The 24,103-nt window shown below is 35.9% G+C and overlaps 3 protein-coding genes across 4 annotated transcripts; 2 read left to right on the forward strand and 1 right to left on the reverse strand.

Moving 5' to 3' along the window:
- The first annotated feature begins 1,212 nt into the window (after positions 1–1,212).
- Positions 1,213–10,112, forward strand: LOC115210775 (COMM domain-containing protein 1). Its single transcript, XM_029779497.2, has 3 exons — positions 1,213–1,427; positions 5,965–6,273; positions 9,900–10,112. Exons 1-3 carry the CDS (start codon positions 1,260–1,262, stop codon positions 9,999–10,001), a joined length of 579 nt encoding a protein of 192 aa, XP_029635357.1. The 5' UTR covers positions 1,213–1,259; the 3' UTR covers positions 10,002–10,112.
- Positions 10,113–10,917: 805 nt separating this feature from the next.
- Positions 10,918–23,061, reverse strand: LOC115210737 (SAYSvFN domain-containing protein 1). 2 transcript variants are annotated; one of them, XM_036502434.1, is made up of 3 exons: positions 22,820–23,061; positions 20,124–20,339; positions 10,918–14,896 (listed from the first exon to the last, which is right to left on the reverse strand). In XM_036502434.1, the coding sequence occupies exons 2-3, from the start codon at positions 20,241–20,243 to the stop codon at positions 14,525–14,527; spliced, it is 492 nt and encodes a 163-aa protein (XP_036358327.1). In that variant the 5' UTR covers positions 20,244–20,339; positions 22,820–23,061; the 3' UTR covers positions 10,918–14,524. The 2 variants fall into 2 exon arrangements, with proteins under 2 accessions (XP_036358327.1, XP_029635306.1); XM_029779446.2 differs by lacking the exon at positions 22,820–23,061 and adding an exon at positions 20,810–20,954.
- Positions 21,090–23,348, forward strand: LOC115210646 (dnaJ homolog subfamily C member 27-like). Its single transcript, XM_029779300.2, has one exon. It carries the CDS (start codon positions 21,617–21,619, stop codon positions 22,421–22,423), a length of 807 nt encoding a protein of 268 aa, XP_029635160.1. The 5' UTR covers positions 21,090–21,616; the 3' UTR covers positions 22,424–23,348.
- The last annotated feature ends 755 nt before the right edge of the window (positions 23,349–24,103 follow it).

Genomic DNA, 24,103 nt, shown 5'->3' on the forward strand with positions numbered 1-24,103 from the left:
TTCAGTTCAAATTCATAGCGACACTAGATTTTGAATAAAATGCTCTGTACATATATCACTCACTAGTTGGCACCCGAATGCTCTTATTTCATGCAATGTATGTTATACGTCCAGTAATACTGGTGCTTGCTGACTTACACAAGAGATAAGTCTTCTTAGGAAGATATTGTTCGCAATGAATATTTCTTGCGACAGAGCTCTCTTTGTAATTGGGGCTTTTCATTTTAACTCCTCTTTTACCATTTGATATATAGCTGGGTACCCAAGGCGGCGAGCTGGCAGAAACGTCAGCACGCTGCGCGAAATGCGTAGCCATATTTCGTCTGCCGTTACGTTCTGAGTTCAAATTCCGCCGAGGTCGACTTTGCCTTTCATCCTTTCGGGGACGATAAATAAAGTACCAGTTACTCATTAGGGTCGATGTAATCGACTTAATCACTGTCTGTCTTTGTTTGTCCCCTCTATGTTTAGCCCCTTGTGGGGCAATAAAGAAATATATAGCTGGGTACCTTTGTTCACGTTAAATCTTCATCACAAAATATTTGGTTAGTCCAACTTAAATAATGAAAACTTCACACTACACGGTTTATTGTGTCTAGCTGACACTCTGCTGTTTGTTATCTCACTTTTGTTTCCTAATGGTTGCGTTTTGTTGGAAAACACTTTGAAGGTTTGGGCCTGGGAAACGTTTATTTCTGGCAAGGTAAATATTTTCATTTACTTGGGACCTGGGAACGAGGAGCTGATATTTTCATATGAAGTTGAATAGAAATGCACAGTAATACATACTCTACTTTAGTTTCCTCAATTAATACATTCCTATATTACAACCCATTAATTAAAAAAAAATCCCTTTTTCGCAATAGAAAATAAACAAGGAAGTTGGTCTTCGTCCCAGTTTTTGGAAATTGTGCTTCGTGAACCAATTTCAAAATAGAATTATTTCACATTCCCTCGAAAGTTTATAAAGTCTTATATTAACCACTATTTTCCAACTAATATTTCAGTCAATTAAAAACTTTTCTTTTATGTGAGTGGTCAGATTCCTCATCATACACCAAACTCAATGGCGTACTGTAGCGTCAGGGCTAAGGCAAGTGTTGTAGGCAGGGCGCACTATTCTATTTATTTATTATTTCTACTTTATTTGTATTTCCATTCATGATTTTTTTCACCCAGGTTTAAATATTCCTATTACACTGCTCAGATGAAAGGGTCAAATTTATGAAGGGAGGTAATCAGCAAGCACTTGGTACAAAATGGCTGATTCACGTCGTTGTTATGCGGCACTCTTGAATGGTTTAGCTAGAAGAAACTATTTTGGTGAAAAAGAATTGAGTAATGAAGTCTTGAAAGAACAAATATATCCCAAACTATCGGATGAAGAATTTGAACATCTTGTTACAAAATGTACAGCTCTTATAAAGGTAAAAACTACACACAATCTTCAAGACACACCCCTTCAAATCAGCTGATATCCCTTCAATTATATTACAGTTACAATTTCTAAAAACTTTTATTTATATATTTATTGACATAAAAGTCCTTTGAATGACTTTCTGTTTAATGTGGTAACCTTCTGCTACCGCATATTATTTTCTTTTTCATCTTTTAGCGTAGGTTAGCGTAGCTACAGTGTTAGATCGTTGTCCAATATAGTTTATTCTTTACTTCATTAATAACATGACTTCTAATCTCTCAACTTCGACTGGAAAGTAGACAGTTTGCGAAGTAGCTAGAAAAAACAGCCATCCAAGTAAAAGTACTATCATTCAAAATGAATGGGTGATTTGAGAATGAGCACTTGTGTCTATAAGCAAGCCAAAACCCGCTAGTAATATACCTATCATCAAGTATCACAGAATTCTTTAACTACGAGAGGCTATTTTCGTTGATATGAGTACGAGAGAATACATTGTTACTCTACACAACTATCCTTACTGCTTATAATATACAACTGATTTCGTCTGTCGTTACGTTCTGAGTTCAAATTCCGCCGAGGTCGACTTTGCCTTTCATCCTTTCGGGGTCAATAAATAAAGTACCAGTTTCGCACTGGGGTCGATGCAATCGACTTAATCCCTTTGTCTGTCCTTGTTTGTCCCCTCTATGTTTAGCCCCCTGTGGGCAACAAAGAAATATATAATATAGAACTGTATTTTCTGTAATTCGGTACCCTTGTTTTAACATCGACGGATTCGCTGTTAAATACCATGGTTGAGGCCCTATGTAATCGGCGCTTCGTATGAGTTTGGAATGCTCATTTTGCGTCTTTCAAAGATTTTATTTAGAATTTTAATATTATCAAAAAAAACTGAAATATATCCTCTTCAAGTTTCTATTTATTCCTTTTACAAAATTATGTTTGAAATCGTACAACTTTTGATCATTTCGCTTTGATTAAAAAAAAAAGTAGTATGTTTGAATCAACATTGGTATGTGTAACAACTAGCAGAACATTCTACATTTTGAAATGTTCTTATTTCTATTTTGATTTTTAATATAATTTCTGTAATTTGAGAAATTTGATAGAAAACACTGGAAGTATAACTACAGTTCAGTGCCCCTTGACTTTGTTTCCTCATGACAAATATTGTCTGTATGTTTTCTTTTTTGTTTTTTTAAATGAAATTTTGCAGAGATCGTTTTCAAAAGTGTAGATTGCGATTATTTTGATAACATTAAAAATAGAAGGAGGGGAAGTTTCGGATTATTCTACTCCCTCATTGTTTTCTTATAACTCTCTTTAAAATGCATATTTTTTAAATGGCATTTTGCAGAAATACATAATGTTGGTGCTTCAAACATACATCTAAAAAAAAAATGGAAAATGTTTAAGTTCCAGAACGAACAAAAAGGAATGATTCAAAACTCCTCCCTAAAGCGTTTTCCCCTAAATTTTATCATAATCTATACCATTAGTCCTCAACCGCGGTCTGTACGACCCCCTGAGGGTCCACGTAAGATTTTTAAGGTCTATACAAGCAAAATAGTAAGTTGGGGGTCCATGCAAGCAAAATATTTTAAAAGACCATAACAAATTTTGCTTTAGATGTATTAGCGTAAGAAATAGCTTAGTTTCTTTCTCAAACGTTTTACACAGTTCAAACTATACAAGTGAATATGGGGGGGGGCAGGTACTTTGAAAGAAGTATCTATAAAACTAGTTTTTAAATATTGAATGGCTACGAGGGTTCAGTAATGTAAAATAGTAATCAAAAAGATCCATCATTATCATCATTGTTTAATGTCCGCTTTCCATGCTGGCATGGATTTGATGGTTTGACTGAGGACTGGCAAGCCAGGAGGCTGCACCAGGCTCCAATCTGATCTGGCAAGGTTTCTATAACTGGATGCCCTTCCTAATGCCAACCACTCCGAGAATGTAGTGGGTACTTTTTACGTGCCACCATCACGAGGGCTCAAATGATGCATTTTATGTGCCACTGGCACAGGAACCAGTCTGGTGGGACTGGCATCGACCGCACTCAAATGGTGCCAGTCTGGCAGTACTGGCATTGGCCATGACAATGATTTCACTTCAGTCAACAGATAAAAAAAGAAAATGGCTGAGAACCAGGGATTTGTATCATAAAAACTTAGTTCTGCAAAATTTCACCAATCTGTAGATATGTTCAAAAGTGTGAGGTAACATTATATTCTAGTCCAAGGGAAGAAATAAAAAACAACAGTGAAAGAAGACAGTCCCATGGACAGCCTTCAATATTTTTCATTGGTGGTGCTCCAGCATGGCTAGAGTCTTTGGGCTGAAATGTATAAAAGAATGAAAAGAGAATAAAATATTTTTACTCATTCTTAGGTACAAAAAATGGAGGTTGCATTATATCTGAGATAGCAGTTTTCTCATAAAATATGGTGATTTTTTTTTCATACGTTAATAAAATGTCTTTTTTTTTTCCTAGTTAGGGTTGTTGACGGCATAACTCTCACACTTGTTATATTATGTTAAAAATTTTGATTATGTTTTTGATTTCATCCCATTCTTTTATTTATTTATTTGTTTCAGTCATTTGACTGTGGCCATGCTGGAGCACCACCTTAAAGAAATTGACCCCAGAACTTATTCTTTGTAAGCCTAGTACTTATTCTCTCGGTCTCTTTTTACCAAACTGCTAAGTTTTATGGGAACCTAAACACACCAGCATTGGTTGTTAAGCAATGGAGTGGGGACAAACACAGACACACACACACAATATATATATATATATATATATATATATATATATATTATATATATATATATATATATATACAGACATACACACACATATACATGATAGGCTTCTTTCAGTTTCTGTCTACCAATTCCATTCACAACACTTTGGTCGGCCCCGAACCCGGCTCTATGTGGTTGGGAAGCAAGCTTCTTAACACATAGCCATACTGCAATATTGCACCTACTTAATGTTTTTAAAAGCAATACACTCGAACACATCTTATTATAGATATGATCATCAATTGTTTACTGTCCACTTTTTCATGTTTTTATGGGTTGGACAGAGTTTATTGAGGTAGATTTTTACAAATGGAAACCCTTCCGGTTGCCAACTCTCACCTGTTTCCAAGCAAAGTTTTCCCATGGCCAGACAGGTTTTTCACGGAAGTCTAGAAACAAACAGCTTCATATACAGCCATCATATGATGTCAATACAAGGACATACAGGCACGCATACACATATATACAGACGACAAGCGTCTTCCAGTTTTTTTGTAACTTTCCTTAGAATTCTAATTAATTTGAATCCTATTTTCTGTATATAAAATTCTTCAGGCATATTTAGACTATATTATGCTGATGAGGTCAAATGACTGAAATATGTCCGTCTCTTGTCTGCAAAGATCACTGTTCACCTTTCGTGTAAATTGAGAAATTTAGTCTTAAATACTTGAAATTATCTCCCCTTCTCTCTGAGAGTTGCTACCAATTGCTGTTACTAGGTTTTTCTTTTCTAACTCTAACTCAGAGAAATTTCAATAAATTAAAAATTTTACAGACAGCATTCAGTACATCACCCTTTAATCTAAGTATAAAATGTATTATTTCATACATTTCGAAGTAAATCTTTTAATACTGGAGTAACAATAAATTATAATTTGTTTCCTAGTAGTTCCAGCCATTTTTATGCTGTATGAATATCACAGAACATTGAAATGGAGTTGAGTCAAAAAGGATCTCTACACAAGTGCTTGCCCTACTAGAAATAACACTCTCATGTTTAAAAAAAAGATATATTGAATAATGTAGTTCTAGATATATAAAGAGATAGGATGAACATGACTTGGGAGCTATACAAGCAACAACTAAAAAGGGACACAGGCATGGCTGTGTGGTAAGAAGCTTGCTTCCCAACCACATGATTCCGGGTTCAGTTCCACTGTGAGGCACATTGGGTATCTTCTACTATAGCCCCTGGCCAACCAAACCCTAGCAAGAAGATTTGGTAGATGGAAACTGAAAGAAACCCATTATATATACATTGCATAAACACAAGCACACAAATGCAAAGGTGAGAAAAAATAGTACTTGAATACCAAAGGTAGAATAATATGCTTTTATTAAAGCTCCAAAATTTCCTGAAATTTTTGTGCATATATATATATATTATCATCATCATCATCATACATACATAAATGTGTGTATCTTTGTATGTATGTTCCCATCCCTGCTTGACAATTGGTGTTGGTTTGTTTATTTCCCCATAACTTTGCAGCTTGGCAAAAAGAGACTGGTAGAATAAGTACCAGACTGCAGTCCAGTGACTGAAGCAAGTAAAAGATAAAAGATTATAACATTGATGTAGGTAATAATGGAATGTAGGGAATGAAGTAGAAAGATGGAAGAGGTACAGAACTAAAATTCTAATTGTTAACCATTATGTTAACTGCTTTCTCTGATATTGTTTCGTTAAATTTTTTCCATACATTTCTATTCTTTTTCTGAAGAGTATGGTTGCCGTTGACATGGATTTCAATCAACTGGAAGCTTTCTTGACATCTCAAATTAAAAAGGCTGATAGTGGAATGAATGAAGAACGAGCTAATGCTGTCCGTAAGTTCTGGAAGAATCAAAGGAACAAAATTCATGACATTCAAGTACAACAAACACAATGGAACAGTTGTTTGAAGCAAATGTCTTGGAGAATTGATTTAAAATCTCAAGCAAGACACATTGAACAAATTGATAAACCTACAGCCATTGTAGAATTGATGGTTTCAAATAATTCACAGACCACAGATGATGAAAATAAAAAGGTAAATTGCTATTTAATATATTATTAGAATATGTTGAGTAAACTGCTGTTGGTAATTGAAGTATGAGAATAAATAAGACTAAAGCCTCTGAGTGGATTTGGTAAAAGGAAACTAAAAGAAGCTCCCATCATACATTCATATGTGATTGTTACCAGCGTCGCCTTACTGGCACTTGTGCCGGTGGTACGTGAAAAACAACATTCGAGTGAGGGTGTTGCCAGTGCCACTGGATTGGCTCCTGTGCAGGTGACACGTAAAAACACCGTTTGAGTATGGTCGTTGTCAGTACTGCCTGACAGGCCCTTGTGCCGGTGGCACATAGAAGCACCCACTACACTCTTGGAGTGGTTGGCATTAGGAAGGGCATCCAGCTGTAGAAACTCTGCCTGATCAGATTGGAGCCTGGTGCAGCCATCTGGCTCACCAGTCAAACCGTCCAACCCATGCCAGCATGGAAAGCGGGTGTTAAACAATGATGATGATATATGTGTATATGTTTGTGTCAGTGCTTGTCCCCCACTACCATCACTTGACAACCAATGTTGGTGTGTTTATGTCCCCATAACTTAGCGGTTCGGTAAAAGAGACTGATAGAATAAGTCCTGGGCTTACAAGGAATAAGTCCTGGGGTTGATTTGTTCAACTAAAACCCCTTAAGGTGGTGCTTCAATATGGCTGTGGTCAAATGACTGATACAAGTAAAAGAATAAAAGAAAAGAATGAAAGAATATTTCTGGCATGTATTGGTTTGTCTGGAAAGTTTGTGCCGATTTTTAAAGGAAAGGAAAAGATTAATCAACCAAATATGAACCATTTTGTTGCACAATGTGTTTCCATCTTTCCTTTAACTTAAAAATACCCTCTTCCCAGAATTGAGGTGGTTTCGTGGCAAAGAATTCATCAAGGTATCTTTTTACGTCATCCAAGGAATTGAAATTTTTACAATTAAGACTATTCTGCAGAGACCTGAATAAGTGGAAATCCGAAGGAGCAATATCTGGTGAATATGGTGGGTGGGATAACACATCCCAGCTGAGCTGCAACAATTTTTGTCTGGTTCCCAAAGCATCAAGTGCCAAAAATTAACTTTCTTATCTTCCATTTTAAAGGGTTACAAAATTAACACAGGTTATAGGAACATAAACCTTCTTCCACGAAAAGATAGCTTAAACTGTGCTCTAAATGGAGGTGTGGTCAAATCCTATTTTATGGACTCAGCCATGTTCTAAAATAAGTTGAAAGGTAAGCTACTATAAATCAGCACAAACTTTCCGGACAACCCAATATTATTGTTAGCTCTGATCATGTAGAACTATGATTCTTGATGTTCCAACAGCATTCAGTATTTTTTAGGAGCATAATGTATCCAACATATTATCCATTGTTTCTTTTTGTTTTTTTTAAACACTCTGATATAGTTTGAGGGTAACTTGGTTGTTTAAATTCTGTGACAAACAGTAATCATAATTGTTATGTTTTATTTTTTTTATGCTGGCATAGGTTAGATGTAATTTCATATGGGGAAATTTTTAAGCCTGGGTGCTCTTCCTGTCACCAACCTTCACATGTTTTGTAAGTTAGGTCTTCTGATTCTCCTGATCCAGAGAACCAAAGAAGCCACTGAAACTACAAAACTTTTTGTTTACTGGGTAAAGTAAACAAAGACACTACTCAGGTGGTGTTAATGAAAAAACGCAGACATAACATTTCCAAACACATTGACATGCACGTGCACGCACACACACGCACACACACACACAGCTGTTCAAGAATTTGGACCTGGAGATCCCCATTTCCAGCGACTTTGAGGGCCACCTTCCACTGGTGTCGGGCGTCAACGAAGAGCCCTCGACTACAAGACAACCAAAGTTTTTTTTTCCAAGGTCTGGGGTCTCCCGCCCCTAAGCCCTAGACCATCACCTAATCACCCTTACCCGTCTTGTTGCTTAACAACAACAACAACAACACACACAAACAATCAATAGGCTTTGTCTCAGTTTCTGTCTTCCAGTTTCACTCACATGGCATTGGTCAACCTAAGGCTGTAAAAGACCCTTACTCAAGGGTCATGCTGTGGGACCAAACTTCAAAACATCATGGCTTTGAAGCAAAGTTTGTAACCACACAGCCATGCTTGCATCTATTATCAAATTAGAAAAAAAAGAAATATACGAGGAATTGTTTTTGCTACCTGAATTTATCAAAATCTTTGAGTTATGAAAAGTAGGATTTTTTCTGGGAATATGATAAGAATCTTATTCACAAAAGTTTTTCTCAGGCAAGTGAAATCAAAATCAAATTTGATGACTGGCTAGTGGAACGCTAAGAGCACCATCCGAGTGTGGTCATTGCCAGAGCGGCTAACTGGCTTCCATGCTGGTGGCACGTAAAAAGCACCATTCGAGCGTGATCATTACCAGCGTCACCTTACTGGCACATGAAAAAAAATCATGCAGGTGGCACGTAAAAATCACCATTTGAGCATGGCTGTTGCCAGTACCGCCTGACTGGCCCTCGTGCCGGTGGCACGTAAAAAACACCCACTACCTTCTCGGAGTGGTTGGCGTTAGGAAGGGCATTCAGCTGTAGAAACTCTGCCAGATCAGATTGGAGCCTGGTGCAGCCATCTGGTTTGCTAGTCCTCTGTCAAATTGTCCAACCCATGCTAGCATGGAAAGCGGACATTAAACAATGATGATCAACTCTTTAGCATTTAAACCAGCCATATCTGGTTCAAACATTCTACCTGTTGAATGTTCAAACTGACTGGGTGCTTTTGCACATCAGCAACACAGACACTTTTATAATGCCTGTATGCAAGGACAGCCACTATTTTATTTAGCTTGATGTGTCTTCTTTGCTGTGCTTTAGAAGACATGCCAAGCTGAGTAAAATCCTAGCTGCCCTTGCATACAAGCATATCCCCTACATCTCTCTTCAGCTGAGTGAACCTAATTCTACTGGATCATGGGTGCTGGTGCCAAGTAAAAAGCACCCAGTACACTCTGTAAAGTGGTTGGTGTTAGGAAAGGTATCCATCTGCAGAAACCATGCCAAAACAGACATAGAGCCTAGGCTGCTCTTCAGCTGGTCAGCCTCTGTCAAGCCGTTGAACACATACCAGCATGAAAAAAATCGATGTTAACCCATATATGCCAATAAAAAATGAAGCCTTAAAATTTCACTGTATTTAGATTAAACGTTATGGTAAGCTTTCACAATCTGGAAGAGAAGGACAGTATGCAACTGTTAGCTACAGGTGTTGACTACCTAATGAACATTTCATATGCTCAGTCAGATGTTTCCTGGTGAGTTCATGTCCAAACAAGTACGAGCAGGTCTTGTGTTATGAACACACAACCAGGGGTATATATGGGTTAAATGATGATGATAATGACCAGATTTGCTCTCTTACACTTACCCTGAAATGTCATTCTAAAGTAAATAATCAGTATATCAAAGACATGAATCTATGAAGTAATACATGATTAATTTAAAATAATGAGAAAAATTAAGCATTACATTTGACAGTAATCTGAGTTAAAGTTACAGAAATCTCAGTAAGTCATGAAATGAAAAACATTCATGTAAAAACAAGATTCTAATATATTTAATTCATTTTCCAGGCTAAAGTATTTCATTTTGAAATGGATGACAAGAAATTAGACCAAGTTCTAAGCAATCTACACGAGATCAAAGAACAGATTTCCAATCACAGTCAGCAATAATTATATTTAATTAAAAGAAATTAATTTTGATAAGACTTTGTTTATATTTGTTGTAAAATAACCAATCATTTGTATATTTCCCTCATTCATTAGAAACAATTTATTCCATCACCCTTGAATTTTGTTATCTTTTCAATTTGTTTTTTGTAACATTTTTTTTTGTATCTATCATTATTAAATAATAACCGAAAACTATTGACTGCTGAAGCTGTTCTGTTTTCTTTTTAAGAAGAAAATTAGGAGTTTATTTTCTCAATGATTGGTTGTGCAATTATTATTGAAATGAAAGTACTCAAAAAGAATTACTGAGTGAAAGAATGGTTGTGGACAAATTCCAAGTTTCTAAAAATATTTCTGACAAAAATCTGTTCAGATATGGACGACAACACATAAAAATGCAACTATTTCTTGAATATTATATATTCTTTTATGTTTGTTTAGAGGGTTAGTACTGAAATAAATAGGTAACATATTAAAAAGTACATTGTATGTCTTTTATATACTTATGTCTGGACTGTTTAGGAAAGCGTAGTCCTAACTCCCTCCCATGAAGAAGCTGACCTTGTGCCAAAATTTGAAACTAATATTCTCTATCTGTAAGGTTGGCAGAATCATTGCTGGGTAAAATGCTTAGTGGCATTTTGTCTCTCTTTACATTCCGAGTTCAAATACTACTGAGGCCAACTTTACTTTCCATCTTTTCAGGGTCAATTGAATAAGTACCAGTTGAGCAGGGGGGGGGGCAATGCAATTGACTTACTCCCTCCCATGAAGAAGCTGGTCTTGTGTCAAAATTTGAATCAAAACATCTTATATTTCATTTAACACATCACATATTTTCTCTCTCCCTCTAAAATAAAGCAAACAACATTAAAAATGATAAAGCAAAACAAAAAAAGAAACAAATAATAAATCGTACATACAAATCTTATTTTATTTTAAAATGGACACCATGACCATCCTCATTGAGTCATTGGTATAGTTTGGAAGACTTTTGTGATTTTCATGTAATACATTAAAAACAAGTTAGCTTGGTAGAATTCACTTCCCTAACAGTTATTTACAACAGCAAATTTATAAAAAAAGGTTAATTTATTTCATTGGATGTTTGTTTTTGCATGTTAGCATAGGTGAGATTAATATATTATTGAAGCTGACAATTTTTGATGAGAAATTAGAATATCATTGCTTTGTAGCTTACTATTTCAGAGAAGCAGAGATATAAAAACATACACACTTCGTCATCATCATTTTAATGTCCTCTCTTGTATTCTCACATGGGTTGGATGGAATTTGTTGATAATTTTCCCTTGTCACCAGTTTCCAAGCAAGCAGATATTTCCTCATGATCAGACATATTTTCACAGAGGATTGGAAACAAAGAACACTGCTTGTATGATGATGACACTAATTTACAGCAATCACAATAGAAAGCAATTCCTACGCATATACATTAAGAAAGGCATCTAGCTGTAGAAATAATCCATGCTGGATCCATCACAGATTTTAAAATTATTTTTTTAAAAACTAAACAGTTTGAAACTTCGTATACTGGTGTATTTCTCACTGAACATTTTGGAGAAAATTTCGTATTTTAGAAGTTATTTCATGTTAAAGTTGGTGTATTTGGTTAATTTTAACCAATCAACAGTTGGAGAAAGCTACTGCTGTTTGCAATAGTAATCAAAGAGGAACAACTTCCGGGTCACCTCCACTAAATGTCACCACTCTGTTCTGTTCTAAATCAAGCAAAGGGAAAGTGTTGCTCCTTGGTCATAGCTGACACAAAAGAGAAGCTTTTGGCTGCAAGAAAGATGATGTCACCTTTATTCTTTCTTCCTTTCTAGTCAGCACTGTGCATTCCTTACTTTTTCCTTCTCTACTGGCAAACAGCCACTTCTACATTATCAACTACCAACTAGCAAGCAAACTTGTCACTGCCACAACAATTACTGCTGTATCTCTAACTACATGTCAGGCAAACAAATAAATATATGTAAATAATATTTCTACCTTCTTGGTGTTGATTCTTCAATGTTTACTGGTTACTCCAACGCGAGAACCAAAAGAGAAAAAAGTGTGTAATATGCAATGTAGGCAGTAAACAAAAATAAAACAGAACAGAGTAGTGACATTTAGTAGGGATGATCTGGAAGTTGTTCCTCTTTGCTTACTATTGCAAACAGCAGTAGCTTTCTTCAACTGAGTACACATTGTTGATTGGTTAAAATTACCCAAATACAACTTTAACACAAAATGACTTCTAAAATACAAAGTTTTGTCAAAAAATCTGATTGAAACTGAACAGATCCATAATTCCACAGTTCGATGCAGTGCTCTGGCTCGCCAGCTCATGTTGAACAGTCCAATCCATGCCACAATGGAAAAAAGATGTTAAATGATGATATATGACAGACTTCTTACAATTTTTGTCTACCAAATCCATTCACAAGGCTTTGGTCAGCCTGGGGCTATAATAAAAGATGCTTGCTTAAGGTTCTGCATAGTGAGATAGAACTTGAAGCATGTAATTGGAAAGTGAACATCTCAACCACACAGCCATACCCACAAAAACTTTTAGTACCCTCCCCACTGCTGGTGGCACATAAAAAGCACCATACGAGCATGGCCGATGCCAGTGCCACCTGACTAGCCCCTGTGCCGGTGGCACGTAAAAAGCACCCACTACACCCTCAGAGTGGTTGGCATTAGGAAGGGTATCCAGCTGTAGAAACCTTGCTAGATCAGACTGGAGCCTGGTGCAGCTTCCCGGCTTGCCTGTCCTCAGTCAAACCATCCAACCCATGCTAGCAAGGAAAACAGATGCTAAACAATGATGATGATGGAGATTGGAAGTTGTAAGTTTCATGCTTTTGCCATAGAAGATAAGCAAAGTTAAATATGAACCCATTTTGCTTGGAACTTATCCCCATATTATGACTCTTGCTTGAATAATTAAACCCTTTAAGTATATCTTTTATCTCGTTTCAGTCATTAGACTGTGGCCATGCTGGAGCACTGCCTTGAAGAATTTTTATTTAAAGGAATTGACCCAGTACTTTTTTTGTTATTTTGCTAAGTCTGGTACTTATTCTATGGGTCTCTTTTGCTGAACCCCTAAGTAATGGGGACTGAAATACACTAACACTTGTCAAATAGTGGTAGGGGACAAATACATACACACATATATATATTATATATACGACAGGCTTCTTTCAGTTTCCGTCTACCAAATCCACTCACAAGGCTTTGGTTGGCCTGAGGCTATAGTATAAGACACTTGCCCAAGGTGTCACATAGTGGGACTGAACCTAGAGCCATGCGGTTGGGAAGCTAGCTTCTTATCGTGTGACCATGCCTAACTAATATTGAGAATGTTATGGATACGGCAAAATTTGTGAAAATTAACATTTCAGAATTGAAATTTTTATACTTTTCAAATATTAATATGACAATTGGATTCTCCAGGCCTACTTTCTTCATCACATGACCAAGACGTCTCAGTTACCTGGCCCTTGTCTCATGAAGCGGTTTCCTATTTACTGCAGCTTGGGTCATTACTTCATTTGATATTTTGTCTGTCTAATGAAGAACTGATGACCTGAACTGCAGAAAACAGGAAACTGCTTTGTGAGATAAAAAAGGTCAAGCAACTGACATTTCTTGGTCATGTGATAAAGAAAGTGGGCCTAGAGATATTTAACAATGACTGAAAAGATTGAAGGGAAAAGAAGCAGAGGAAGGATGATATGGATATCAAGCTTGATGAAATGGTGAGAAAAAAGAGGCATTAAACATCAGGAAGGGGAACTGTTACAGAAAACAAAGAACAGAGAATTGTGGCAGGACATGATTTCCTATGTCCTCTGTTAAATGGACATGGCACCCAAAAGAAGGAGAAGGACAATCAGAAATACTTATTGATTGCTTCCATTAAAATGGTTATTGACAACATGCATACATTAAAGATTAAATTCAATTACAATTCCTCATTGTTAACAGTTTAAAACGAAGGTATTGAAAAAAAAAAAACCGTCAAGCCAACGAATACAAGTTTGAGTTATTTGCCCTTCCTACTTTTAGAATTGTTTTGCTCAAATATAGCAGCAATTTCAAACTAATCATAAATCTAACCTGAATTTGTTTGTTAATATAATTTCAAACATTACTTTATTTTAAATTATTTTAATATACTAAATGAAATTAAATTTCGTATTCGTGCACTCATATGTAATCTAAATAGTAATTAAAAAAAATTAGTTCCTTTCCTTTCAGGCCTTGTCAATCCACTGCCAGCTAATCTATGCTGGTTGTAGACTTATCTGTTCAAGATCACCAATTACAGATGGCCAAGATTAATCACTTAAATATAGATAGCTCTATATTTGGGTGATTAACCTTGACCACTGGTACCACAAAAAATTAGTATTAGTAAATCGTCCTTTCACATACTAAGAGAATCTTTTTTTTTAGTAGTTTTATTAAAAAAAATATATTTGATTTTTTTTTTATTATTTTACAATTCACTTTACAGATCCAGAACCATATCGCAATTCTTTTTCAAATTGTTCTGCAGTAAATGTTCCATCTAAACGTTCACAGTCAGGATTGAACACTGAGTATGCACTGGGACCAGTTTTCTTTTTGGAACCAGTATTAGTATTTTTGCAAATAAAAATAAAAGCTGATGCAATAAAATAAACAGCTCCAAATCCTATTTCAACAAAGAATCCCCATAAAATTAGCCACAGAATTATTTTGAGAATAAACAAAGCCCTTGAGAGGGTTACATTCGTGGGGGGTTCAGCTTTCAGTTCAGACACAACATTTTCTTCGTCATCTTCCAGGGGGATTGTAGACATGCTATTTTCATCAAGTGGTTTAGGAGGAAGGATCTGAAATCAAAATAAGTATTTAATTTTTAATTTAGATTTCTGTCTTTTCACCTCAAAGGCAACTGAGGATCAAAAACATGGAACAATGCTTGCAGAACAATGGAATAAAAAGCACTAGGAATAATAGTATAGTAGTATTGCTTGACACAGCAAATAAATGTAAAATAATAGACATTAACCTAAAGGGGTTAGAATTTACTAAGAAATAAAAATAGCCAAATTTGGTGAATCTATATCATGGACAAATAGCTATTACAGTATATGTAATTTTAATAATTCCCCAAATGTGGTACATCTTCTATTGAATAAGGAATTTGGATACTAAATTATCTGTCTCTACTGATTTAAAGTAAATAGATCTCTGTTGTGCTTGACAATGGGTATTCAGTTGTTCAGTCAACTAATTTATATCTTTCAGATAATTCTCAAACAATAACAGCTCAAGACTGAACCTTTGATTTATAAGTATAATAGGCTTCAGCACAGTTTCTGTCTGCTCAAGATATCTCATAGTACTCATGGTTATGATGCAAACTTCTTAATCAAATAAACATTCGATTGTATTCACTATTTAGTTGATGTTGTATGTGGGTCTTAACTAGCCAGTTAGTAGGAAGGTAGTCCCAAAGTAAGATTATCTACCCACTGCAGTTGTATGTCAGGGACTGTGAAGAGAATTCTGTTCTTTGTGGAAGACAGCTGAGACTTTGATTCTGATTGCACTGGGTCATACTACCACAAGTTGTCCATATGATAATCTGTAGTGTCAGATTATGAGGGTGAGTTAAAAAGTAATGCCATTTTGTTTAGGACAGGTATAATTACCAACAGAGGAACATGTATCATACATCAAAATGAAGCTGGTCCTCTATGGATCACATCCCTACTTCTCAACATAGTCACCGTTTCTCTCAATAGCAATGTTCCACCTTCAAATGAGAGCATGTATCCCTGCCCCGAAAAATTCTGTTGACTGTTCTTTGAGCCACTTCTTCACTACAGTTTTCACCTCATCGTCACTGGAATAATGTTTGCCTCTCAAACCCTCTTTCATGGGGCTGAGGAGATGATAGTCCAGTGACGAGGAACTGAAAACTGTAGTGAAGAAGTGGCTCAAAGAACAGTCAAGAGAATTTTACGGGGCAGGGATACATGCTCTCATTTGAAGGTGAAACATTACTACTGAGAGAAATAGTGACTATGTTGAGAAGTAGGGATGTGATCCACAGAGGACCAGCTTCATTTTGATGTATGATACATGTTCTTGTGTTGGTAATTAAACTTGTCCTAAACAAAATGGCATTACTTTTTGACTCACCCTCGTAGATTGGCTCATGCTTAACAACAGTACAGTTAAGTGCTGAAGAAGACAGATTAAGAATTAGAAATGTATTATGAAAGGAACAGCTTGGATAATGTGGGTGTGATTTGAAAATCAATCATTACCAGAAGGTAGGAATTTTACAAGATATTATATAAACAATCATCAAGGTCATTTAACGTCTGTCTTCCATGTAGGCATGAGTTGGATAATTTTACAGGAGCTGGCAAGCCAGAGGACCGCACTAAGTTTTACTGTCTGTTTAGGCAGGTCTTCTAATGGCTGGATACCTTTCCTAATGCCATCCTCATCACAGAGTGGACTGGATGCTTTTTACGTGACACTAGCATCAGTGAGGTCTGCTTTGGTATGGTTTTCACAGCAGGATGCTACAGTTTCTATATGTGTGTGAATGGAGTGACTGAGATAGTGTAAGAGCCAGGAAGCTGACAATGTTACAAAATGGACACAACCCATCGGAAGTGACACATAGGATAATGTAGTCTTAGATATGCTATCTGAATAAAGGGAAGGTCATGACTAGAATGGCTTATCATTGGTCTGACTGATCAGAGCTGACTTTGGGATAAACAATAATAGCCACATAGAATGTTTCTGATAAAGAGGAGGAGGTGGTGATGGTGGTGGTGATAGTAGTAGTAGTACATTCCTTTTTATTTTCTGTATAAAGTTCACAACAGTTATGTTTGTAGCTGCTGTAATATGTTTTAAATATCGTGTTACTGAGAGCTAATTAACTTGGTAAAAGTAAGTAAAATTGAACTATAATTAGAAAAAAGTAAAAAAAAAAAATAAAATTTGTCAATCAAAATAAATCAATCTGTAAAAAGAAAATCTCTAAAGTAACCCACTGAGAGATGCAGGGTCCACAACTTGCGCTAATTTCAAATGTTACAGGCATATATAACAAACAAATACAGTATTTTCTAGACAAAATTTTGTTGGTATGCAATAAAAACTGGAACTCAGTCAGGGCCATCTTTAAGTGTTCATATTTCAGTGCACCATTGTTGTATCAAAGAAGTACCTCACCACCACTTCAATATTAAACCGTGTTCAATATTGGTTAGCTGTTGTTATAATTTGGCATATCTTTATCTTTTACTTGTTTCAGCCATTAGACTGCGGCCATGCTGGGGCACTGCTTTGAAGAATTTTTAGTTGAATATATTGAGCCCAGTACTTATTTTTTAAAAATCTGGTACCTATTTTATCAGTCACTCTTTTTGGTGAACTGCTAAGTTTGTGATATAAAAACACCACCACAGGTTGTCAAGCAGTGGTGGGAGACAGACACACACACATCTCTCTCTCTCTCTGTATTATCATCATCATCATCATCGTTTAACGTCCGCTTTCCATGCTAGCATGAGTTGGACGAGTTGACTGAGGACTGGCGAACCAGATGACCGCACCAGGCTCCAGTCTTGATCTGGCAGTTTCTGTGGCTGGATGCCCTTCTTAACGCCAACCACTCCGATATATATATAATATATATATATATATACAATGGGCTTCTTGCAGTTTTAATTTATTAAATCTACTCACAAAGTTTTGGTTGGCCTGAGGTTATAGTAGAACACAGTTGTCCAAAGTCCCACACATGGGACTGAACCCAGAGTCATGTTGTTGGGAAGCAAGTGTTTTACCACACAGCCACATCTTACTTTCATGGTTAGATGATAGAAATTGGGCAGTGGTTCAGTGTGATCTCCAGCCAGGATCCTCCCGCTGAGAAGGTGCTCTCTCCAGTCATCCCTCCAGGCTTCTTCAATCTTGATGTTTTCTTTTACTGATTTACAGAAAGGTTTTTCTTGATTTTTAATCTTGAGATGGTGGCCAGTGCATTAATTGTTTATTTTAAGATTGCGGTAATATTTGGATTCTAGATACAATGCAACCATTTTTAGGTGTTCTCTCGGCAGAGATGAGGTGGAGCAATGACACTGATTTTGATAGCTAGGTCAAAGTGTGGATATAATCAATCATCATCATCATCGTTTAACGTCCGCTTTCCATGCTAGCATGGGTTGGATGATTTGACTGAGGACTGGCGAACTAGATGGCTGCCAGTTTTATTTGTACAAGCACTACATGTTAGAGATGCTGTGGGTGGCAACTCAATATTTAGTGATATGAGGGTGTCGAGCTGGCAGAATCGTTAGCATGCCAGGTGAAATGCTTCACTGTATTTCGTCTGCTGTTATGTTCTGAGTTCAAATTCCACCGAGATCAACTTTGCCTTTCATCCTTTCAGAGTCAATTAAATAAGTATCAGTTACACACTGGAGTCAATGTAATCAACTTAATCCCTTTATCTGTCCTTGTTTGTTCCCTCTATGTTTAGCCCCCTGTGGGCAATAAAGAAATAAATATTTAGTGATGCTGTTGCCATAAGGTCAGTGCAGGTGTCATTAGCACAGTAGGAGATTCCTCCATTCTATTTAACTTCCTAATCGGCAAACTTCTCTTTTCCAAAAAACTTTTAGTACTACTTTCTAGATATTCGAATACTAAGTACCACTCCAAGGCGCTTTGGATGTTTTTATGGATTGAGTAGTTTGTTATTGATCTGTATTTGCCGTGTTTGGTTTATTAGATGGTCGTTGAGTTAGAATAGTGGTCACTGACAGGGCCGTTTAAGCAATATTACAGGCCATTAGGTAAATCAACGCACTGGACCCTGTAATATTTATTTACTGACAGCAAGCCACAGCAGAGAATCAGGCCCCTGAACTTACAAGGGCTCCGAGAAACAGCCAAGTATAACCACGCTTTAAGGTGGCACTGGTCACTGCTTTTATAGTGTTCATTTTCAGGTATTGTTAGTCAAAAAAGGTTTGAAGGCGAAGGTAAAGAATATGTATACCCGGTGTTTAGGGTGACGTCGAAAACGGGTGGTGTGCGTATTCTTAATTTCTGCCGGTTTGAATATCTTGATTATCTCTGCTCAATGTTATTGTCAATTCAATCACTTTGTTGGATTGGTAGACTATGCAGATGTCGTCTGTTGTGCTCAAATTTAAGGGGTTTTGCTTCAGAAATATCACTGCCCAGGATCATCATGTTGTTGTGTGATGTTCCTCAGTGACTACAAAAGGCGAAGTCATGTTGAACCGGTAGAAAAGAGGAGAAAACGAAGAGGGATTCAAATCTGGAGTCCCAGCGAAGACATGTCCTACTCCTGAATTCATATCGTCAAAGAACCACGAGTCAACGAAGAAGCGTCTATGCGGTTCCTCGACTTGCTAGGAATAGCAGTCTATCTCAAAACTCAATACATTGTGTTAGCAATGTAAAGGCACGTTGGATAATGCAGTCCAAGATAAATTAAATAAGATGATTACGGCTGGAATACCTTTGAACATCGTTCAGTGAGCAGGATTGACTAAGAACACCAGCCATAGAAGTGGAGCTTCAGTTTTGTTGACAAAGCAAAACGGGAAGAAAAAATGCACTATAACACACATACACAAAAATCACTTCCAATTTACTAAACACAAAAAAAGAAGGGCCAGAAATTAAGGTTAAATACATTTTAGCGACTTGAAATTTTGGGTATCACCTTTCATGTCTTTATTAATTTTTTTTTTTTTCACAATCGCAACTTCAGCAGGTTTTCGAATATTGAAAAAGGAGTATATTTGGTTTTGTATGGTAGAAAAGGAGTGATGCAAAAACCGTTTATGTTATTACGGGAAGAAAAACAAAAAAGGATAAAACGTGATAAAAATAATATGTACTTTAACCGAAAAAAAATCATTTTACATAAATATTTTTTAATTTAAAACATCTCTTCCTTCTTCAACAAAACACAAGATGCTTATAATTAAAATAAAAGCCAGAAATCTTTACTAAATGATTTCTATTTTGTAAAATACTCACTGTATTCCGAAATGCAACAAAACGTCTAGAGAGTGTGGTCGTACTGTCAAGAAGAGGATTTGTTTTGGTTTTTTCCTTTCTGAACTTAGCCAACCGCTCTTCGATCGATACTTGTTCCATTTAAAGTTGTTGATGTCTGTCAGATAGTGATATTTCTATGTTCAACTGCATAACCAAAGAATTTCGTTTACCTCAGCTAAATAATCCTCTTGGTGACTGGTTAAATGTGGAAAAAGAAAATTAAAAAAATATATAAATCAGAACGAGATTTTCTACAGAAACGGTAACCTATATAAGTTGTTTAACATTCATTAAAGTTTCAACTCTTTCAGGCAATGACGTGTCTTAAAATAACTGAGGAAACCTGTGGTTGTTTGACCTACTAGAAATAGCAGCAAAATAATCGCTTAAATCACACCCTGCAGTAAAAAAAAAAAGGACAAGTTTGTCACAGTAGATTTGGATACTAAAAAGACGGGATGACCAGGGCTTTAATCATGGGTGTTCATTCAATCAGAGTTAACCTGGAGTTAAACAATAACTTTATTTAATCAATAGAAACTCAATAATAAATTGTTATAGTATCGTATTGCTTATACTTCCTGTGGTTTCAATTTCTAGTGCTAAATAAAACTGACATACGCTACTAAATATAAATGAAGGCAATTTAATTAAGGGTGTTTTACCACATAGCTTTTAAAGGTACACTGATCCATTAATGTGAGAGTTCTTGGTAAGGAGGCAGGGTAGATAACTCAGGTGTTGTTGTTTAGCCCTAGGTCAGCTCTTTCCAGGAGCCCTATAATCAAAGGTATTCAGCCGTACCAATCACAATGTCTTTTTTGTTTGTATATATATATAATTAACCATTAGATTTTTCACTGTGATCGTTTATAGAAAGAAAAAAGACGATAGGGTATAATTTGAGGGTGCTATGACTGCTATTTCTAGCAGATCTGGTGATCACGTAGAGGCTGATGATACAGAGGGATAATTCAGTTTGTTTAGTTACGTCACCGTAGCGACTCACACTTTACCGATTCAAACATTTTAAGGCAAAACCGAACTTTTTTTGGTCGATACCAATTCTTTCCTATCTATTCATTTTAAAACATTGTCATAATGGAAAATGACACAGCGGAAGAATCAAAAGCTATACATGTTAAATAACAGTTTCACACAGGTCCTTTTGATCTCTGTTATTGTCAATTGTTGCTACTACTATCACCATGGAAGCTAACTTTTTCAAGTTATTCCTCGCTTCTGTATCGTAATGCAAACATTTGGCATCACCAACACAACTCTGCGAAACGGTATTTATCGTTTTCTGTTATCACAATTTATTGGAAATATCAGATATAACAACTCCAATCTTTGAAAGCGTTAAATTTTATTTTATTTTACTCGTCTATTCTTGAAATGTTTTATTTATATTACAAGCTGTAGTCGGCTTTTTGTTTTTTTTTTTGCTTCTTATTTAATTGAATAATATCATGGAGAATACATCATATAATAAGCCTTCTAGGCTTCGGATTAAACTTATTACGATGGGAGAGACAGAAGTTGGTAAAAGTTGCGTAGTAAAACGTTATTGTGAAAGAAGGTTCGTACATAAATATTTAACGACGATTGGAATTGATTATGGTGTGACTAAAGTGCAAATTAAAAATCGAGATGTTCGCTTGAATATATTTGATATGGCAGGGCATCCAATGTTTTATGAAGTCCGCAACGAATTTTATAGAGATGCTCAGGGAGCATTATTAGTGTTTGATTTGTCTAGAAGATGTACATTTGATTGCCTTGACCAATGGCTAATAGAAATGAAGAATGAAATGACCAATACGAAAGATGCGAATAATATGGTTGTATGCGTATGTGGAAACAAAGTTGATAAAAGACGAGTTGTAAATGAATTAGAAGGACGTTTATGGGCCGACTCTCATGGCTTTCATTATTTCGAGACTTCTGCACAAACCGGAGAAGGCATTGTTGAAATGTTCAATACCCTTTTAGGAGATATAGTTGCCACTATTGAAAATGGAGGTACTAAAATTCCTTTGGATACCCAATTGGGTTTCACAAAAGATCAAGTGGACTTGATACATCGTTTAAAGAATGCTAAATATGACCATGAACAACTCGGTGTGAATCCGAATGCAGTAAAAGAAGACATCAACAAAGCTTATCGCCGATTAGCCGTACTTCTTCATCCCGATAAAAACATTGCCCCTGGTAGTGAAGAAGCCTTTAAAATACTGGTAGCTGCTCGTTCATCAATGTTAAAACGTTGTCTATAGAAATGGAATATTAGTAAGTTGGATGTGTTCTTCATTACCCCACCGTCTTCGAAATGTCAAAGATATACCAAATGTCAAACAACGTTTTCGTCGTCATAAATGAATAAAAATAATAATGTATTCTATAATTTATTCACAGTTTGTCCAAAACATCTATATTCTGTTGATCTGAAACCTTTGTAAACCGAAATGCTGCCTATTTATGCATGGTGCCTGATACTAACTTTTTAAATAATTTTTACATCAATATCTTGAGTGCGTGTGTTGTGAACGACGAGTTTAACGTAACCAACTGAAATTAACTTTTACTTTTTTTGCTGTTTCTTTTAGGTGGGAAACTTATGTCCATTAAATTATTTCATAAGGTTGTTACCTTTTTTTAAAAATATCACAAACCTCCTTGAGAAAATGAATCCTGTTTCTTCTTCGGTCCTATTAAAACAACAACTTTTCACTTCTTTATGCCATAGCCATTAAAATGAAAGTGAATTAATCAAATTATTTGGAGATCAATATCCCTTCTACCCTAAATCTCATTCGATAAGTTATACCCATAAAAGTCAATTAAAGATAGTAATTACTTGAAAGCCCATTTAAGAACGAAACACCGAAATTCAGAAAACACAATTGGTACGTATAATTGTATATGTATTTGTAATGAGCTGAATGCATCCTCTTGCATTCAGTGAGTCTTTAGGTATTGTAATTTTCAGGTATACACAAAGGTGCCCTATTGGCATCTACTTCATCTGCAATCCCCTCCACCAACACCACATAGCTCCATCACAGCCCATAACGCCACAACAGTTTTACTGCTAGTGATCCTTGAACATGTGAAAGACGAACTTAATACAAGTGCAAGTTCAACTGAAAATCGTGAAGCAAAAACTATGCGATCTTTTGTAAAACAACCAAAAATTGTGAAAAAAAAAAAATGGTGAGAGGGAGCAGAGAGGTATTGTGTCCGAATATGGTTCTTATATGCCTGTCCCAAACATCTCTCACAGCTGACTTAACTATTTTTTATCATTGCAGGATAAAGTATCGATATTTTTCTGAAGGAACTGACCAAAGTATGACTTATGGTCGTCTCAAACTTACGGTTTAGAATTAGTAATCCAGCAAACAGAATATTTCTATTAAACCAAATATATTGTTTTAATTTAATGGTTATCATTCCAGGGTTATTTATTGGATGGAAGAAATACCGTTGAACATGTGTTATTTAATTCAATCCAGCTGGGGTCTTATTTTATCTTTTATCCTTCCAGGGTTGATAAAATAGTACTAGTAATGTTCTGGGATCACTTTTTGTTTTGCCATACCAATTCATTACAAATTTACACTCCTTGTGCATCATCACTATCATCATGTCTACTTTTCCATACTTGCATGGGTCATGCGAAATACACTGAAGCAGATTTTCTATGGCCAGATGCCCGTCTTGTTACTAACCCTCACCTGTTTCCATTGATTATACTTACCTATTGTTTTTGCCAAAAATGAGGTTCCTGTTATTAGTTTCTCCAATCTTGTAGAATTTGCTTTCCATAATATTTATATTCCAATAATGAAATTGTTTTACTTTATAAATTGTGTTCATAAATTGCTATAAATCCTTGAAACAGTAACTGATGACTTTTAGGAAGATTCACCTATGTTAGTATTGGCTTAATGAAA

This window comes from Octopus sinensis, linkage group LG4, assembly GCF_006345805.1.
Source record: "Octopus sinensis linkage group LG4, ASM634580v1, whole genome shotgun sequence".
Taxonomy (NCBI): Eukaryota; Metazoa; Mollusca; class Cephalopoda; order Octopoda; family Octopodidae; genus Octopus; species Octopus sinensis.

Bases quoted from the DNA above. Each gene is read 5' to 3' on its own strand.
- LOC115210775 (XM_029779497.2), top strand. From the start codon at position 1,260: ATGGCTGATTCACGTCGTTGTTATGCGGCACTCTTGAATGGTTTAGCT. The intron at 1,428-5,964 runs GTAAAAACTACA...CTTTTTCTGAAG, and splicing joins AATGTACAGCTCTTATAAAG to AGTATGGTTGCCGTTGACAT. The intron at 6,274-9,899 runs GTAAATTGCTAT...TTCATTTTCCAG, and splicing joins CAGATGATGAAAATAAAAAG to GCTAAAGTATTTCATTTTGA.
- LOC115210737 (XM_036502434.1), bottom strand. From the start codon at position 20,243: ATGGAACAAGTATCGATCGAAGAGCGGTTGGCTAAGTTCAGAAAGGAA. The intron at 14,897-20,123 runs GTGAGTATTTTA...TTTTGATTTCAG, and splicing joins TTGTTGCATTTCGGAATACA to ATCCTTCCTCCTAAACCACT.
- LOC115210646 (XM_029779300.2), top strand. From the start codon at position 21,617: ATGGAGAATACATCATATAATAAGCCTTCTAGGCTTCGGATTAAACTT.